General features: G+C 45.0%; 1 protein-coding gene across 3 annotated transcripts in view; it reads right to left on the bottom strand.

The window, feature by feature from the left end:
• Nucleotides 1–18,011, bottom strand: part of KCNIP1 (potassium voltage-gated channel interacting protein 1) — a 559,284-nt gene extending 541,273 nt beyond the window's left edge. The window contains exon 1 of one of the 3 annotated variants that reach the window (XM_005284075.5): nt 17,516–18,011. In XM_005284075.5, coding sequence (XP_005284132.1) covers nt 17,516–17,576 — 61 coding nt within the window. In that variant the 5' untranslated portion in view covers nt 17,577–18,011. The remainder of the gene's footprint in view (nt 1–17,515) is intronic. The other 2 variants (XM_005284073.5, XM_042850771.2) reach the window with 2 other exon arrangements.
• Nucleotides 18,012–20,919: the final 2,908 nt, after the last annotated feature.

A 20,919-nucleotide genomic window follows, 5' to 3' on the forward strand; every position in this document is an offset into this window, starting at 1 on the left:
AGATCTGTCACCTAAAAAGAATAGCTCAGGTGTGGGAATCTCCTTCACATTCTCTGCAGTGAAGACAGACACAAGGAATTCATTTACCTTCTCCACAACAGCCTTGTCTTCCTTGAGTGCTCCTTTAGCACCTCAATCATCCAGTGGCCCAAATGATTATTTGGCAGGCTTCTAACTTCTGATGTACTTAATTTTTTTCTATTAGTTTTTGTGTCTTTTGCTAGTTGCTCTTCAAATTCTTTTTTGGCCTGCCTACTTATACTTTTACACCTGACTTGCCAGAGTTTATGCACCTTTCTATTTTCCTCAGTAGGATTTGACTTTCAATTTTTAAAGGATGCCTTTTTGCCTCTAACCGACTCTTTTAGGTCTGTTGTTTAGCCATGGTGGCATGTTTTTGGTCCTCTTAATATTGGTTTTATTTGGGCTATATATTTAATTTGGAGTTTTTTTAAAGTTTCCATGCAAATTGCAGGCATTTCACTCTTGTGATTGTTCCTTTTAATTTCTATTTAATTAGCTTCCTCATTTTTGTGTAATTCCCCATTTTGAAGTTAAATGCTATTCTACTAGGCTTCTTTGGTATCCCCTCCCTCCACCCCAAGGATATTAAATCTAATTACATTATGGTCACTATTACTGAGCGGTTCAGTTATATTCATCTCTTGGACCAAATCCTGTGCACCACTTAGGACTAAATCAAGAAATGCCCCTCCCTTTGTGGACTCCAAGACTAGCTGCTCCATGAAAAAGTAATTGATGGTGTCTAGAAATGTTCTCTCTGCATCCCATCCTGAGCTGACATGTATACAGTCAATACAGGGATAGCCGAAATCCCCCATTATTACTGAGCTTTCTATTTTGATACCCTCTCTAATCTCCCTGAGTATTTCATCATCACCACCATCTGGATCGGGGGTTCGACAGTATATTTCTACTGCTACACTCTTATTATTTAAGCATGGAATTTCTATCCATAGAGATTCTATGATACAGTTTGATTCATTTAAGATTTTTACTATACTGGACTCTATGCTTCCTTTCACATATAGTAAGGCTCCACCACCTGCACAGCCCCCTCTGTCATTCCTATATATTTTGTATCCTGGTATTACTGTGACCCACTGATTGTCATTGTTCCACCATTGCAGGTTCCAGTGGTTCCTTACACTTTTCCCCTAAGGCCCCTTCTTTGGGGCTGTGCCCAAAACCCAGGGTGGGTAAAGGGGAAGGACTGTGGGGGAAGCAGCTGGCCATGCTACAGTGGCTTCTCTAACTAAATGAAGGAGACAATTTTTTTTCAAATTACAAGGCAGGGAGTCTTTGACTCCCCACTTCAGGGACTCCAGGGGCTGGTGTGATCCCCAGTGCAGGCTAAAACAGCTCTGAGGCCTGTTCTAACATGTATATCTTCTTGCATAGCCACGGAAGTGATGCAAAACTCCTGGGGGACAAGTCTGCTTTGCTCCAGAAAACCTCCTGTGCAGGGCCGGCTTTAGCAAGAGTGGGGCCCGATTCCTGGGGGCGGGGCTTGGTGCAAGCCCCGCCCCCAGGACCCGAGCCGCGCCGCGGGGACCGGGCCGGGGTGAGGGGGGAGGAGGGGGACCCGAGCCGCGCCGCGGGGACCGGGCCGGGGGGGGGGGGGGGGGGAGGGGGACCCGAGCCGCGCCGCAGGGACCGGGCCGGGCTGGGGGGGACCCGAGCCGCGGGGACCGGGCCGGGCTGGGGGGGGGGGGACCCGAGCCGCGCCGCGGGGACCGGGCCGGGCTGGGGGGGGGGGACCCGCGCCGCGGGGGCCGCGCCGGGCTGGGGGGGGGACCCGAGCCGCGCCGCGGGGGCTGGGCTGGGCGGGGGGGGGGACCCGAGCCGTGGGGGCCGCGCCGGGCCGGAGCCGACCCGAGCCGCGGGGACCGGGCCGGGCCGGAGCCGACCTGGGCCGCGCCACGGGGGCCGCGCCGGGCTGGGGGGGGGGACCCGCGCCGCGGGGGCCGCGCCGGGCTGGGGGGGGGACCCGGGCCGCGCCGCGGGGGCCGGGCTGGAGCCAAGCCGGGCCAGAGCCGCTGGGGCCTGCGGGAACGGGCCGGGCCATGCCTTCCTCCCGGAGCCCTTCTCGCGCCCCCACCACCCCAGCTTACCTTGTGCTGCTGGCCCGCCCCTGCTTCTTTTCAGACTTCCCGCGAATCTCTGTTTCGCGGGAAGCAGGGGAGGGGGCGGAGCGTTCAGGGTAGGGGAGGAGGGGGAAGTGAGCTGGGGGCGGGGTGGAGAGCTGCAGCGCGGGGCCCTCTTGGCGCGGGGCCCAATTCAGCTGAATCGGCTGAATCGGCCTAAAGCCGGCCCTGCTCCTGTGCCCAGGGTTACTACTTATGCGGCTTTCCCATTCTGTGTTACAGAGTGGTTCCACTTTTGGGGGAGTTCTAGGACAAAGCATCTGGTGGAGCAGCTCTACTCAGATGTAGGCTGACAAAAGCTTCAGGGAGGTGAATGAACAAGCAAGTAACTGCTAAGTGGAAGCATCTGACTTCTGGTGGATCTGCAGGACATTGAGGCTAAACATTCTGTCACATAGGGAAGGAGGAGGAGATGACACCTTCTCCACACCCCAACAGAAAGATGAGGAGGAAGCTGCAGGAGTGCAAACATTTAGATGAGTTGAAACTAAGTAGGTTATTGCCACCTAGGGGAGCAAAATGCCTTAAATTAGTAAATTAACCTGTCTTCTCTCTTGCTGGGACATAGCAGTGTAAGATTATTAGAATAACTAGAACTGTCAGAAAGAAAATCAGGGTAGAGAGCTGCATAGACAGTGCTGCTATCCTCTAGCCTTCAAAAATTGAGAGTCAGGCCTTCCTGAAATCTGAGATCTTTAAACTGTACCAAATGTGGGTTCCTGTTATTATTTCTGTTATTATTCCTATTAAGTTTTGAGTCTTTAGGGTCCATGTTTTGAAAATTTTCTCCACACACACAAGGGCCAGATAGTTAATTATCATGTAAATGAAAGCTGAGATTTTCCTGTATTTGCATGACTCCAGGAGCTGGGGCTTAAAGAAAAAAATCAAATCTTGTAAGACTTGAGAGAGAACCTCGAGTCGGCAAAACTGCATGTGCTTCAGTTACAAAGCAAGGAGATTTTCTGGGTTGGATTGTCAAATGTTGCATTTTTGTTCCTGTTGCGGGAGGGACAATAAACTAGAGCACTGCAAAAGCAAAGGAATCAATTCATGTTGACGTACGGTGTAAGCACCCAGTACCCCTGAAAATACTGCAGTTCAATTTCCTTATGTGCACGTTTGTTCATAAATACTTGTGTCTTCAATATCCACGTGCAACCAATCTAAGTGCTTATTTATACAGGTCTCCTCACTGCAGCACCTTGGCCGGTAGTGCACTCAAAATTGTGTACAGATACCTCTCCACTTCTAATGTGACAATCCCCATAGTAATCTACACACCATTATACGGTACATAGTGTTACAGATTTGCCTGTTACTTTGGGGTACGCTCATTTATTAGGGTTACTCTTCTTGGGCGGGGGGAGGTCTGTAAGTCTATCAATGTACTGCTTGTGTCACTTGTGTTCTCATACGGAACTCTACTTCTCCCTTCCGCAAGTTCCCTCCCAAAGGAGCTATCCTGCAGGACCTAGGTTCCCCAGGGCTGGGTTCTTCCAGCCCCAGAAGCGCGCACGCACGCGCACACACGCACACACAATGTCTGAGAGGACTGGGTTAATCAGCACTCCCAAGCTGACCCTCATATGAGCCTCCAAGCTGCCACCCTCATATGCCCCAGGTTCAGCATGTCCCTATCCCCACTTTCACGTTACAATTGCTCTGGTAGTATCCCACTTGATGAGCAAACCCCACAGGATTTTTGGGTGCTGCAGGGATCTTTAGCTTAGGTACAAGGAGTGTTGCTGCAGAGAGAGAAGCAACCAGCTTAACCATGAAAGTTATTTATTGCCAGGTAATAACCATACAAGGAAAGCCAAGCAAACAAAACATTTATAATATTAAATCTAATTTAAATTTGGTTACAAAAGTCAGGTTTAGAAAACTATAACTGATCACACAAGTCAGGATTATAAGTCTATACCTAGAGAGAGAGAGAGAGGTTCTCACCACTCTGTGAAGTCTGAATCGATTGGGGGTCCCAGGTGGTGGTGGTAGCTGAGGGTCCAGAGTGCTGGAGACAGGCAGAGCCCCCAGCCAGATCAGTCAGGAGAAGATCAAGTCCCAATGGAACTGATGCAGATTTAGGATTTAGGCATCAGAGCACTTACTTGAGCATGAGTAGGGAAAAAGCAATGGTTCAAGGGAGAACACTAGATTTGTTTATGGGTAAACTGATGGCTCAAGGGAGTATATCAAAGTTGTTTCGTTCAGGCTAGACAATAGAAGCTGATAATTCCTGGCTATGGGCAGTGTTCCTTCGAAGGAGCTCACAATGCAATTAGGCAGCTTCAGTATTTTGGATACCAATAAAGTATTTATTACTAGAATTGGTCTGATAACTACTAAGCTGGGTGTGTGCAGGCGTGGGTTCATTAACATCTGGAGCAGAGATCCCCCATCATGCAGTGCTTTCCTGCTTTTCTGGTCCCAGAGTTCAGAGCGGTTCTTGCCTTGGAATCTCTGTTCTCCATTCTGTATGCTAATGGAGATGCCTTCCTGTCCCGTCTTTGATGCAAATGAGGCTAGGGGAGTTTCCTTAATCCTGTCATCATTGTCCGGAGGGGTTTAGGTGCGTCTCCCACTGCCTTTTCATTGTTTTTTGTAAGTCTTTCTTCTGATCAGCTTTGGTTCAAGCAGAGGCTGGGGGTGGGGCGGGGAAGGTCTTTCAAGAGTCAGACTGGCTGGATACTGCATTCTGGTTCCCCAAGAACACAGAGCTGATAGATAACAATAGCTAAGATTTATTAACATACAGAAATTCAAACTGGAAATAAGGCACATGTTTTTAACAGTTAGGGTAATTAACCATTTGAACAAACTACTATGGGAAATCATGGATTCTCCATGTATTCATGTCTTCAGATTAAGACTGGGTCTCTTTCTGGACGTTATGCTTCAGTCAAACACACATTACTGCGCTCAACATAGGGGCAATTGGGTGAAATTTAAGGGTCTGTGCAGGAGGTGAGACTAGATGATTTAATGGTCCCTGTTGGCCTTATTCTCTGTGGAAATAGGTGGAACACCCCCAGTTGTATTTGCATTCTGTAAACAGCTCCATTTTCTCTTTCAGTCCAACAAACATCTTTGTAATTGAGAAGCAGGTGAAAGCTTATCTTTTAATGATCCTGAGACCACACTTACTTACAGCAACTTAAAATCTGAGTAATTGTTCTTCTAAATTCCCTTTAATTTCTCATAGATCCTAATTAGTTTTTAGGACTCGTCCTTTTAAACTACCTGATCCTGCCAAAGAATCCAAACACTAGCTCTATGCTGGCACCCTCTGTATGTGCCACACAAATGTATTTACATGAAAATAAAAACACAGGGTAAAAACATTTTGCTCAATTTTCCGGAATGGCTAGGATGAAAGCATGCATCATGGGATTGAGAGAGGCATATTTGGCAGCCTTTCCAGATTTACATGGACCGTGAAATACAAATCAAATGTGAGGCGCTCTCACTGACACATATATATTCAGTTAATAAATGTGTTATTCACAGAGAATCAGGCCTGGAAAGAGATTTTTATATTAACTTTGGGTTTTAGATGCGATTTACACTACACTAAATTATTTTATGAATTGATCACTTGATGATGACCTGTTCTGTTCATTCCCTCTGGGGCACCTAGCATTGACCACTGTCGGAAGACAGGATACTGGGCTAGATGGACCTGTGGTCTGACCCAGTATGGTCGTTCTTATGTTTTCTCAGTGGTTAGTTGCTTCTCACTTTGCATCACAGCTAGTGGTAGGCTCTTGACTTTGAAGCATGTTAAACTTTAGGCCAAAAGGTCATTTAGAAAATATTGACATTTCCCAAACAAAAGTTCACATACATGATGCTCGGTATCAAGTAGGGCCTGGAGGCTCCAGTTAATATCAGAGACACTTACTTTGTGCTGGGTGCTGTACAAACCAATAGCAAGACTACTGTGTCCTGAAAAGCTTACAATCTGAATGGAAAAGACAAAGGCTGGAAGAAAGTTAATATTATTTTTCAGGAGGGAACTAAGGTACAGAAAGATTTAGGGACTTGCCCAAGGTCTCACAGGAAGTCTTTTGCAGAGCCACAAAATGAATCCAATTCTCTTCAGTCCCATTTAGTGCCTTAACTGTAAACTCATCCTTCTTCTCTTGTTTGATTTACAGGAAAATTGAGGACTTCAAAACAGATTGCTTTGCAGTCACACATCATACTATAGAAGTGCAGCCATTAAATAAATTAGCTCAATTTTTGCATTTTTTGCATAGATGCACTTAAATGTAGGAACATGATCAAAGGTCTGCTCTTGGTTTATTTTGTTCATTCCTATAGGAATTAAATAGGATTTGAAATGTACAGTTCTCCTGTAGGAAATATTACTATGCAAAGATACCTGCACTCACATTTGCATGCATGCTTGGCTGTTTTTACATATAACTCAGGCTTATAAACTGAACACAGGGGGGCTGATCATATGCTGTGGTGGGCATTTCAAGGGATCAGGGCCACTAGATATAAGCATTTGGTTTGGTGTCCACAGCCATGTTAAATTTGGCAATTTTAAATCACAATGGCTTTGGGAACCTTTTCTTCAGTTTTGATCAACATGGGGTTATGTGAGAGACCTTGATTTACATTAAAATCCTCAACACCGCTAGTTTACATGGACAAATTCTAAATGAAGCCAGTCATGGACCAAGTCATAAAGTTCAGTGCTTCCCCATAGTTTCTGAAGAGTCCAGAGGCATCGTGTCAGTCTGGCACCTTCTTTGTTCACAAATGTACTAGACTGAAATGAACTTTGAAGTGGAGGAGAAGTTTCAAGTTTGCAGTAAACTTAAAACAGGCAAATTGCGTGTGGGTTTTAGGTTTTTGTGACCAAATTTTTACAAAAGTCTAGTACATTAGCATTAGAACTCAGGCAGTCCAAGAGATACTATAGCAGTGTTGACTTAAAGTCTAGATGTGAACTAAGTCATGCATGACATCTAAAACCATTGTAGGTTTTTTCCTTTGCCCATCTCAGAATAAAATAAAATAAAATTAAATAAATAAATAAACAATCTAGGAAGGAAAGTGACTCTATGCCTAGAGGATTTCCTACAGGGTATGAACTTTTGAACTGCAGATTTATTAAATACATCTGTAGTCAGGATGAAGAGAGTGGAGAGACAGCCACAATTTAAAAAAGATCCAAATGAAGTAGTGTTAAGTATTATAGCTGAAGGCCTCTCCCAGATGTGATCTCTCGATCAGAAAAATTCCCTTTGTTTGCCAACTTCCTTTTCTTGGAGAGCTGTGGTGAGCCATGTGCAGTGATCCCTGGTGGAAATGATTAGAAATGATAATACAGCAGTTCGGTTATAATTTCTTCACTCATTCCAAACAGGTTAACCCCTTACTGGAAATAGCCCCTTCCATGCCCCAAAGCTGTGGAAATAAAAAGCACTTCCCTCTAAGGTTGGTTTCTGCTTGGCTTCTCATTCAGGCAATGGAATTGCTGTGTTTACAGGTTAGAATGCTTGCAGTGCAAACAGTAATTGAACATTTGATGGTTGATTTTCTTTTACAAAAATGCATGCGTACAATTTTTTGCAATTGTGTATGCAAACTGGGTATTCCCACTCACAAATAGCCAGTTCACCACCAAGCAGTCACGGTAATTCCACATGCACAACACTGGAAATAAAGTCAATAAAATAGTGAAAATACTATATAGAGAAGGACCCCGTGTTAAAAAAAATTAAGCTCTACATGTACAGCCCTAAATCCTAGGGGCTCTAGTATGCACAGGATAGTCAGGGCTAATAGTGAAAGTGTGTAAATTAGGTGTAGATTCAATTCCAGCCATTTTTTAATATTAGCAGACACCAACTTTTTCTGTCTTAACACTGAAGGTTCTTGCTTAATTTTTCTGTTTTGTGTGCTGCTTCTGGGTCACATGGTAATGTACGAGTCCTTTTAACTGAACAGATCAGAAATGCATACAAAGGCCAGTGCTTTTTACTGCTCCAAGACCCTCACCTGCACAGCAAGAAAGAGGCTGTCAGATTCCCTATGGGAAAATTGCCATCCTCTTCCGCTCCCACATTGGTTCACTACATTTTTCAGTGAGTTAACAGCTGTCATCCCTAGAAGCACTTTGTGCAGATCATAAAGAGGACTAACTACAGCATATCAGTCTGAATAATGTAAGTCAGGAGTTTTGTCTAGGGTTCTGGGTGATCAAAATCTCAGGGCACTGAAGGGTTTAGTGATATACACGGTACATCCCATTAGAATGAGAGAAAAAACTGCTTTTGAACATATAGGTCCAAATTTGGTGCTGAGTTGTAAGTTATATGCTATTCCAACTGATATATAGACGCTTCAGGTGCACAGGACTGAAGGCAAAATGTGGCCCACAGTGTGTAGAACTTCTCAAACTCTTGTTGCAAAACCTAAATGCCCAAATTTTGTGCATGCTGTTTATCACATCCATATTTTTGTGCACTTAAAGTTGATAGGCTGGAAAATATATTCTATCAGAGCACTAAAAGCAACTGACAGTCACTACCAATCTTTTTTCCCCCCTGTTTTTTTCTACTCTTATGAAAGGTGACCTTATCTTTATTTCCACTAAGTACCTTGCAGTAGCGTTATGCAGACATCTTTCTGGTTTCCTGGAAACCTACCTTTAATAGTACAAAGTGTATCATTATAATCATCTCCTCCATTAGCTGGTTTCAACCATAAAATAAAATGTCCTGTGGCTACATTTTGACCTTTATGGAGCACAGTCTGTTCATGTGTCCATCTATAGCAGGTGTGGGCAAACTATGGCCCAGGGGCCACATCCAGCTCTCCAGACGTTTTAATCCGGCCCTCGAGCTCCCACCGGGGAGTGGGATCAAGGGCTTGCCCTGCTCCACGGGGCTCCTGGAAGCAGCAGCATGTCCCCGCTCCGGCTCCTACACATAGGGGCAGTCAGGGGGCTCCGCCTGCTACTCCTGCCCCAAGTGCTGCCCCCACAGCTCCCATTGCCAGGAACCACGGCCAATGAGAACTGCAGGGGTGGCTCCTGCAGACAGGGCAGCTCGCACAGCCACCTGGCTGCGCCTCCGTGTAGGAGCCGGAGGTGGGACATGCCACTGCTTCTGGGAGCTGCTTGAGGTAAGCGCCCCCCAGAGCCTGCACTCCTGACCCCCTCCCATGCACCAACCCCCTGCATCCTCAACCCCTCATCTCCACCCCCACCCCAGGGCCCGCAGCCCCAGCTGGAGACCTCACCACAGCCCCGCACCTTAAACCCCAATTTTGTGAGCATTCCTGGCCCGCCATACAATTTCCATATCCAGATGTGGCCCTCAGGCCAAAAAGTTTGCCCACCCCTGATCTATAGAAACTCTGTGCAATTTCGAATTAGTTACTGGGATATGAAGCTTTAGCAAGTCATATCTGAAAACAACAAAATAAACAAAAACAAGTACTGATGAAAGTGAGTGTATAAAAACTAGCAAAATTACAAGTAGCAGGTTACATATAGCTCTAAAGAGCTACATTTAGTAAATATCTACTCCTGGTAGATAGAACAGCGGTCCAATCCACTGCCTGGGGTTTGGCCTTATTATCTTATTAATGTCTTTGTTAACAAAGTTCAGTTCAAACCTACTACCTAGGCTTGACTGCTCCTAGGGTTCTTCCCTTAGGACTGCTCAGCCCACACCCTCGATCTACTCATTGTTTAGAGTCACGCACACCTCACTTACATCTGTAAGGAGCTACCTGTCTCTAAGGCAGCAGAACACAGTTAAGGTTTTCCAGCAGGATCAACAACTGCTTACACAGGTTGGTTCACAGAACACTACTGCTGGCCTGCAATACTAACACAGTAGTACACTTACCCACTCTCACATAAACTTTCTTCACTCACTGCCAACCCAAGAAACTGAAGCTCTCAATTTAATCTGCACAAAAAAACCCCACATTCCTCCCTCAGATCCTTGCACCAACCTTCATGCCTTCATTCTCCTGTCCCCTTCGCTGCCCCTTTTTTATCTGCCCCAAGCTGCTCAGAAAATTGCAGGAAGGAAAGTGACATTTTTTGAAAATTTTCACTGTTGTCAATTTTGTTTTCATTTACATTTTCACAGCAGCTCTGACAGATGCTCATAATCTGATCATTTATATCAGGGATAGGCAACCTTTCAGAAGTGGTGTGGTGAGTCTTCATTTATTCACTTTAATTTAAGGTTTCGCGTGCCGGTAATACATATTAACGTTTTTTAGAAGGTCTCTCTATAAGTCTATATTTATAACTAAACTATTGTTGTATGTAAAGTAAACAATGTTTTCAAAATGTTTAAGAAACTTCCTTTAAAATTAAATTAAAATGCTGATCTTACGCCGCCAGCCTGCTCAGCCCACTTCCAGCCTGGGATTCTGTTCACCTAGGCCTGCAGCAGGCTGAGCGGGGCGACTCGAGGTCAGGGCAGAGGGCGGGGGGTGGGGTATGTGGAGGTGCAGGACAGAAGGCTGGTTGTTGGGGGGAGGTCAGGGCAGAGGGCTGGGGTATTGGGGGGAGGTGCAGGGCAGAAGGCAGGGGGGTGGGGGTGCAGGGCAGAAGGCTGGGTGTTGGGAGGAGGTCAAGGCAGAGGGCTGGGGTGTGTGTGGAGGTGCAGGGCACAAGGCTGGGTGTGGGTGGGTGTGTGTGGAGGTGCAGGGCAGAGGGCTGGGGGTGTGTGTGGAGGTGCAGGGCAGAAGGCTGGGTGTGGGGTGGGATTCAGGGCAGAGGGCTGGGGTGTGTGTGGAGGTGCAGGGCAGAAGGCAAGGGGTGTGTAGGGGGTGCAGGGCAGAAGGCTGGGTGTGGGGGGCGTTCAGGGCAGAGGGCTGGGGTGTGTGTGGAGGTGCAGGGCAGAAGGCTGGGTGTTGGGGGCAACTCGAGGTCAGGGCAGAGGGTTGGGGGGGGCAGGGCAGAAGGCTGGGGTGCTCGGCTCGTGGGGGTGCTCCCAGCCCCCTCCCCTGAGCGGCTCACGGTAGGGGTCTGGAAGGGATATGCCCTGTTCCACCCCCTTCCCCAAGGCCCGTCCCTACCTCTCTCTGCCTGCTCTACGGAGCAGCGAGCACGCTGCCGCTCGGCTCGGCTCCCCCTCGCAAGGGCCATCGCCGGCAGGGAGAAGGGGGAGGAGGAGGAGGGGCCAGAATGCACCACGTTGTGGGAAGAAACGGGGAGGGGAGAGCGTGGCTGCCACAGGACCAAGCTTTTACCTCCTGCCCCCGCAGGGGAGAGCGGTGGGCGGGGGGGGCTGAGTGCGGGGCAGGACGGGGCGGGGCTGAACCCACACCCCCGCTCTCCCCTGCAGGGGCAGGAGGCAGAAACTTGGTCCTGCAGCAGCCAAGCTTCCCTCCTCCTGCTTCTTCCCGCAGCGTGGTGCTTTCCGGCCCCTCGGCCCGTCCGCCCCTCCTCCTCTCAATGGAAGGCAGCGTGCCACTCAAAATCGGCTCACGTGCCGTAGGTTGCCGACCTCTGATTTATATTATGAATGATCATGCCACCACGTCTTGTGTAACAGTTTAATTGATTATTTTATTGATATAAATACATGGAGACCTTTTCAATACACCCGCTAGCACAACCCAAAATACACAACTCCTCATCAGTGCCAACAGAACATCACGAATTTGGAATTCCTGGATCAACCTACCTGGATTTTTGGCTCATCTCTCTATTCTGAAAACTTGGCATAGTTTAGGTTTTGGAGCAGTTGGGCAGCTATTTTAAAATCAGGCTTATAATTAGAGTTGATTGGAAAATGTTCCACCCACCCCAACTCCAGGAAAATGTTTGACTCCTCAGCCAAAAAAATCAAGAATTGAAATAATTTGGTAAAACACCCACAAGATTTCAATTCAGAAATGCCACTGGAGTGTCTTATGAGAATTGCAGTTCAACAGCCTCATGTTCTCATTCTCTTCTATTGGTTGGCCTTTCTGGTTGGATTGCCTCTCCTACAATGACCCTGGTCTTGTCTCTTCGGGTTGGGAGGCAGTATCATAGGGATCCCATGGCCTCAGTGCACATGGGGACATGTAGTCTGGTTGAGAAACCCTGCTCATAGAGAGAAATGGGTTCATAAGGAACTTGAATTACAGCTCACATATAGTATCATGGTGACATATCTAAATCAATTATTTATTTATTTTTTGAGCAGAGGAATATTTCTACCAGTCCTACTTATAGTGGGGAAAAAACTTGACTGCTTGTTTAGCACATGATCTACTGTTTGATTGTAATGTAGACATACCAAGAAATACAACCATCCCAAATTGATATAAAGGCACACCATCAATTTGACAGTCATATGTACATCTCATAATGTACATACTATTGTTTCAAGTAACACCTCAGGTAATTAACTGGAAGATTACACATATTTCTCTCTTCACTCTTGACATTCTAGTATCAGAACAGTTCAGCATTCCCACGCTAGCTCCCACTGTGTCACTTGAAGCAAGAATTTCAAAAGAGCACAGCATGCAACATGTCTAGCTCTCAGCAAACTCAGACCCTTTGTGTATAATGAGTTGGTCAACAGTTGCACTTCCTGTCTCATTCACTAGCATACTACCACATCCTCTCGCTAATTTGGGGTCAGTTCACCTGTACACTTCCTCGTGCTTTCCAAGAGATTTTACCAGTAATGGCAGCAGCATCTCAGCTGAAACCGAAGAGGCAGCAGGCAGGCAGGCATATGTACAGAAGTGAGGAATGGGGGAGAAAGAAGTGTAATACTGTTCGCAGACCCACCCAAAAGATCCTAAGTATCACACAGCAGAAAAACCCTTACATCTTTAGGGGTTTTAAAGATTTTTTAACTACATTGTCAACTGCTCCATTTTTTAAATCAGTCAATTATTTTAAAACAACAACAACAACAAAAATCACATAACCAAAAATCAATCTGAAATTGTCCCTCTAGTATTTTCTGCTTGCTTCTATGCAACAGAACCTGTGCAATGTGATGGGAAGGCCCATAAACATCACTTCAGTTTCCAAAGCTTTATTCATACATTCATGATGCAGAATCCTGACAGGCCAATAAATTAAAAGGCAGCAAATTGAGGTGATCCAAGGAAACAATTTCTAATGAAATGTACAAACACACTACCACACGATGTTATTGAGGCAATAGCCATAAGTTTCACTGCTTATGTGAACAGAAAAAAACTTCTGCCGCTATACTAATATGGACAGAAATCTAAGGGTATGTCCATGGAGACTCTACTATTATAGCTATCTCTGTGTAACATAACCAGATAGTGTAAACACAACCTACACTCAGGGGCGGCTCCAGGCACCAGCGCAGCAAGCGTGAGCCTGGGGTGGCAAGCTGTGGGGGGTGGCCTGCCGGTTGTTGTGAGGGCGGCCGTCAGGCTGCCTTCGGCGGCATGCCTGCGGGAGGTCCTCCGGTCCTGCTGCTTTGGCGGTAATTCGGCGGCGGCGATGCTGAAGGCACTGGCAGACATCCCGCAGGCATGCCACCGAATCTGCGTGCCCAGCGGACCGCCCGCAGGCGTGCCGCCGAAAGCCACCTGACTGCCGTGCTTGGGGCGGCAAAAACCATAGAGCCGCCCCTCCCTACTGATAGAAGTGGGGTTTTTTTTCTGTTGGAACACCACCTCCCCAAGTAGCAGTATCTACGCTGACCAAAGCATTCTTCCATTGACATAGCTGCATGTACACTGGGCATTAAGTCAACACAGCTAGGTGCTCAGGGGTGTGTTTTTTAACTCCCCCCCTCCCTGACCAACATAGCTATGTTGATTTAACTTTTAAGTGTAGACCATGCCTAAGAATTATCAATCTTATGCTTCATGGCAATGGTTGATCACCTGCTGGGGTCAGGAAGAAATGTCTGAGGATGGTGCATTAAGGGTGTGTGTGTTTGAGATAGGGGAATGAAAGTAACAAGAATTATGCCTTCCTCTTAAAAAAGCAATACTGGCCACTCTCAGAGACTAAGTAACACATACAATTTGCCGCTGATATCTTCTTTAATTCAATTCTTATGCCACTACATATTTTTAAATAAATTCAGGCTCTACATTTTCATTAAAGAAAGGAATTAAATCTGCTATTTGTAAACACTATTGTGAATTTACAGGAAAACTCCAGCTAATTCACAGATCACATGGGCTCTCTAAGCTGTGAAATATGCCAATGTATGTGTGGCAGAGGAGTCACAATAGGGGGAGTTAGGAACACATGGTGAAAATTCATCCCTGCTGTGCAGTTAGTGGAGTTACACCAGAGCTCAATTTAGCCCAGGGTACCAGCATTATCTACACATTTTCTGATATTGATAATTTTAAGTAAGACGTTTAACATTAAATGTAGTTTTGTTTATTTTACCTGGGATTTAAAAAATAAAATTCCTGCAGAATATAACAACACAGGATTCATTTAGCTAAAACACATGTGCTAGTTTTAGACAGAAAGATAATTGAATTGGTATTCAGACTCTTCATTTTAAAAAGCATACATGTACCAGGATCAATACATACTAATCAGTAGGAGCGAGGCCGTCCTGCTACACTGATCTATTTGGACAGTCCCCCGTTTTTGATATATCTGACTTCTCCCTGCTTCCAGATCTATTTTTTTTAGACTTATGCACAAAAGTGATGGCAAAGAGAGTTCTCTTGTGCATTTTAATGCCAAGGTTGGTCCACCATTGTGGTTGGTTCTAATAAATCTGTGGTTCCCTGAAAAGCTATAAAATTGGGCTATTTTCAGTAAAGCTCAAGATTCAATGTATGACCTTCTCCCTGATCAATGTTTAAAACAGCTCTTCCATGCCAGATTAGGGAAGATTTTACATTCACTGGGTCAGGTCCTCTACATCAGTATAGCTTCATTGATGCTAATGGAGCCACGGGGATTGACACCAGCTAAAAATCTGGCAGACAGGGAGAGAGTTGGAAACATATCCAAATCTGGCATATGTATCTTTTCACCATGAGGAGCTCAAAGTGTTCAGCAGAGTTCTCAGTCAGCCTACATCACCAGCTAGAACAGATGTGGGAGTTGTAAACATCGCACTGTCAGTTCTACTTGTCCCTAACATGTCCCTCAATGAGCTGGGGGATCCTGCAGCTGCAGGTTTCGCAGGACTGTCTAAACTGGCTCTGTCCATCAGGTTATTATAATCAGCTGCAATTAGCATTCCCACAGGCTGCAGTGTTCTCTACCTTCAGCTGAGTGGTACCCAGAAACTTAAAGGTGTGAAATTCTATGCTGGCTTAGAAAATAGCAAAGAAAATTATAAGGAATTACTTCTGAGTTGCTCCTTACAACTGGGTGCCACGCTAACCAGTGTAAGCAAGAGGAGAACACATTGGCACCAATCAGAAATGGCTCTACGAAAACAGGGTTTGGTACATATCGCTGAAGGATCACTTCCAGCAGATATCAGTAAGACTGAGTTCCACTGTAAATGTTACTGTATGTGACCAGATGCTGGATTTTTATTGCTGATTAACTCAAACAACAAGCAATTTCTAGCCACCCACTAAAGAAAAGCCAACCACAAGCTGTCAGATAGATTCAGCAACAAATTACCTATATTTAGATGAAAATTCCTTCCCTGGCGACTGCACCTTGATGCGGCGGGAAGGCTTTTTTGTCCTAATGACCAGAGAGGGTCACTCTGCAAGCAGGAGTTTTAACTCCTGGTAGGGCTACCCAAGCTGGACAGGTCAAAAGGCACGGACCAGATGAAAGCAGCACACTGGTTATGGGTTGAGCAATACACCAAGCACCTTTCCTTGGGATAAATTTAAGTTATAGAACCACAACAAGGTAACCGTTCTATCAAACAGCCTGATACACAGGGGTGGTGGAGCCTTGTTCATGCCCTAAGCGATATCTGACGCTGCAGGAAAGATTCAGATTCAGACGCAAATAGGTGCAGCTTTCAGATACCTGGAAAATGGCTAAGAAGGCCATCTTGTCATAGAAGTTGGTATACTCAACACAGCACGTTCGGTACATCTGTATCTTGCTGCACCTAAAATATATTGACTCCGAAGGTTTAGGTGTGTGACTCAACACCTAGATACTATGCAATTATGGCCTCATTATAAATAGCAAAGACAAAGGAGATGCAATCCATCCCTAGGTGCTTTGTAAAAGTGATGATTGACCCAGTCTAGTCAATAGCACCAAAGTCCATTTGGCTGTCTCATATAAGAAACGGTTCTATAATTTTACATTTGTTTGCAAACTTAAAATGATCACCTCCAACTCCAATCCACTCCCACACCCTCCGCACCCTACCTCTCCTCTTTACAGTGATAGCTTGAGAAAACCCATTTGATTTGTTCTGATGTATTTTTTTATTTTGCCTCATGATCAAAGCTAGGAAATTCTATGCCAACTTCCACTCCAACCATACATCAGGGCTGAGCTACAAATCCAGTGGAAGTAAAGATTTACCCTAGAAATGCTGATGGACTGTTAATTGCAGTGCTTCTGCTCGGAACTATTTTCCAATAGCAAAAAGACTCCCTAAAGTTTTGGGCTTTTTACAATACACATTGTATATTTTTCAGTCCCGCCCCCTACAGTGCTTTCAACTTTCTGTTTAGCAGAACCCTGGAATTTTTGAAATAACCCCATGAAGGGAATGGAGCACAGACTGAGCAAATGAGAACCCTCTCAAAATTACTGATTTCCTGAAAAATCAGCACATTCGATTTCTGACATGTGGATTTAAGGATTAAAAATCCCTGGATTGCTGCTTGCTTTCTTCTCTGCTCTGAGCTTCTTCTCCTTCCCCTTCTTGTGAAGAAATCCTCTATTTTTTTCTCTAGATAATTAACATAAAACATGCTGTGGCAATGTTTCATAGTCGGATTATTAAAAATACAACAGTCCCTCTGATGATACTTTTTTAGAAAGTACAAGGAAGCTGGAAGAATTTGCCATATGTATATAATTGATTCCCTGCCTAGTGGATTTACAAAGCATGGGATTTGGGAGTAAACAGGTCTCTTCTGCAAGTTCTCTGCATGTGAAACCGCTGAGTTCTCCTCCTTAAACACATATGTGTGAAGGATTACATCATTTCAGAAGGTGTATCAGGCACCCCCCTTGCCCCCCAAAATACCTAGAGCAAATACTATCTTCCCATGTAACTCCCCAAGCCCCTTAACAGCCCAGTCCCCTCCTCCTCTGTAAATTTCACATCACATAAATAGTGATGGGCTAGTTTCAAGTGGCACATGTTCATGTTTTTCCCCCTCTGCTGTCAAACCCGATGCTAGCAAATACACAAAAGAGGCAGAAAAAGCAAAGAGGAAATTCTTACCTTTTGAGGGTCTTCTTTGTCTGGTTTGTAGAGAAGAGAATGTACCCATTACTGCACCCATTGCAACAGCTACTTGTGAGGGTGGTTTTTTTTTTGTTGTTGCTCCCCCCACCCCCCAATGAACCACAATCTATTTGGGAAAAAAGGGAAAAAAGAAAGGAGGAGGGTAAAAGCAAAGCACTGCAGCTCAGCGTTAGCGTTCAGCAAGCGTTAAGCTTTGAGATTTTTTTTTTTTCAGTCAACACACATGCACTGACTCACAGCCGGCTGCACTGTTATTATTCAAAACAGCTCCCCATCAAAATTTAAATGCTAGATAGATTCCCTCAGACCAGAGCTGGCAGCAGATGCATCAAAATATTTACTGGAGCACAGCCACATAAACACACAGGCTAATTCTTCCTCTCTTTCCCTTATGGCTCCAACCAGCAGCCTGTAGGTCTACAGAGAAAGCATCAATGCATCTCTTCCAGTGCATACTAAACTACAGTTCTGTAGGCATAGTAAGGGTCTCGGGAGGATGCTAGGGACCTGGGCTCTGTACCAATCATGAATGAATAAAAATCTACTCAGTGGAAAATGATAGTGAACTAGCTGTCAAAGTCGCAGCTGTATGGAATGCACACTCCTGCTGATTAATATTGTCACATAAAAAGGTAGAAAATAACATTCTCTTAAACTCTTCTGAGGCACAGGATTCAGGGGAAGGAAACAAGTGTGCAATGGGGTGGAGGTAGGGGTGGGGGGAGCAGATAGTAAATTTCAACACGGCCACTCTCCGTACACCTTCTGACATGTCAGATGCATGGGAAATGCAGTGGCTGATAACCTAATTCTGTGCAACTCATAAAGTGTGCATATGTGTGTGAAAGAGAGACATACTCTTAGGATATTAAAAACAGCATATTATTGAAGCAAACGCCTATGAGTGTCAAATTTTTCTTGGTGGGATTTTTTTTTTCCAAAAATTTGATCCAGGACATAATATTTGCTACATTAAGATACATATATTGCTAGGTTTGCGTTGAACATAGGGAAAGGGAGGTAGAGAAAGAGTTAATGCCTCATCAGGTACCTGTCAGAAGAAGAATTCATTTGGTATTCACAGATGGTGTCTTAGAGTAAGGCAGCATCTGTGCAAATATTGCATTTGTTTGAAGAAATTCATTCTTACATTGCAGACTAAAGTATATTGTCCCAAGAGGTTTTCTTTGCTTTCCTGTAACTTCTGAATGAAGATTTTATCAAATTCAAACCTCAGTGCATCTGAAAATTAGAAGTCCTAAAAAGCCATTTTTACTGGGGATAAAGCATTTGGAGAGTTAATATTCAAATGCTTCCAACCCTGCATTTCTTGCATGCACATATATATGTACATCCCTTGTGTGCATCAGTAAACAGCTCTCATTTAGTGCTTGATCACAATACATTCATGGAAAATAGAGAATTTTATTTGTTTGTTTGTTTGTTTGTTTGACAACTTAAAATAGGAGCACTTGTGCATTTTAGTGGAGCATCTTTTTTAGAAATAGGACCTTGGTATTTAAGCGCAACCCTAACTGAAGGCACATCAGAATTGACAACAGAAATTGGGTTACTGCACTGTTTCCCCTTCCATAAGGGTGTGTCAAGCGGCTGGGATGTGTAGTATGTTTGTGAGTTCACAAAGGTGTTTTTTATTTGCACCTATTGTCATTCACACTTGAGCTCTTCTGGCACGTTGTCCCATAGCTGAGATCCTGGCACTGATAGATCCTACCATCTGATAGTCTAACTCTGGGTTTCTCCAAGCTGCATTGTCCTGGAGGACCGTACCTGTCTCAGAAGGCCAGGGAGAGCATGGGAGCTGTACAGTTCTCCTTAAGGTATACAGAGTTTGTATTAAACATTTAAACCATTTTTATTTAAATATTACCTAATTCTAACAGCGGCAAAGGAAACCTGGTGTTCACTGCATCTCCCAGCAGCGCAGGGCGGGGAGGATGATGGTAGGTCTCCGTAGCCATCTCTTTGCAGAACAACAACTGCTTCACACAGGTGTCTCTGAGGTAACAAGATCTCAGTGTATTCAGAGCTTTACGTACACTGGGATTTTTAATTCTGGCAGAGGTCGATGTATTTGCATCAGCTTTTCTTGCATAGGAGATGCACTGCTCTATGCAAACATCATCAGGCATCCCTGATCAGAAATGTGCTCCCACATCCACCAGGGAAGGAGTAACATACACACCAATAATTACAGGGCAGTTACTGTAGTCATGAGTAACTGGTGCCAAGAACCTGGTGCTGCTACCTATGAAGAGCTAGTTGCTCATGTGGTGCTGGTTCTCCACCTTATTTCCAGCTTCTTCTACAAGCTTCTAGGCTCTTCAATGGAAACAAGGAGGAGCCAAACTAGCTGCCTTTACTGGGAGCTAATCCTACACCAGAGAAGGAAACAAGAGCTGTTAGCATGGACTGGAGCTGCCAGCCAAAAACCACAAAATAAAACCACAGAGTGTTCAGAGGAATAGGGAGAGATGACAACCAGGCTGAGGAACAGATTCAGACAAGAAGGAGACCAAGCAGCAAGAGAAGCATGGGCAGCACGAGAGAGGAAGTGAACAGATTGGAGTGGGAGAAGAAATGAAGAGCAAAATGAGTGAGATTAAAAGATTAAGAGATCACATTCTCTGGAGAGGTGAAACTACAACATTCAAGACAGTTATAAATAAACCAATAATTTACTAATATTAGGTCCCCTCAAAAGCAGCTTCTGGTGTTTCCACAGGGATGCTCTGTGACGGGGTAGGAGGAAACAAGCTCTTCAAGGTGTGGTTTATACAATGAAAAAACTAGGAGAATTCTTGATCTAGATAAAGTTGTTGCTTTCCAAAAATCAATGAGCAATTGCTCCTGTCACATCGTTCAAACACGAAACCACACACGAGTCTACACAGTGAGTCACCCGTTATGAAAAACAACATTACAAATGTAAGTGCTCTAAAGTGAATCTTCACAAAGATCTAAACTAATTATAAAGAGATGCCACAAGGAAAGCCAGATGGAAATTAACTCACTTCAGAATTCCTCCTGACACATATTGGATGCTGTCCAGGAGGAAAGCATAACACATCAGCCTGCCCATGTGGAGAAAATGTATGGGAGAAGGGGATGTTGGGTGATAGGAGACCAGCTCCTGTTGCTGTACGCTGGTGGGAAATAGCAATTGGGTGCTAGGCAGAATGGGGGAGACAGTGTTTCCTATACTCTCCATATTCGTTATTCTTTGAGACTAGGTTTTTCTCTTGGCTAAGAAATCGACACTGACAGCTTTTAGTGAAATAAAGCCATTCCATTGAAATGGGGAAACCAGATTCTGTATATAGCTGATAATTGCAGCCTTTGATCGTGTCATGTGCAAT

This window comes from Chrysemys picta, chromosome 8 (genome assembly GCF_011386835.1).
Source record: "Chrysemys picta bellii isolate R12L10 chromosome 8, ASM1138683v2, whole genome shotgun sequence".
Classification (NCBI taxonomy): Eukaryota; Metazoa; Chordata; order Testudines; family Emydidae; genus Chrysemys; species Chrysemys picta.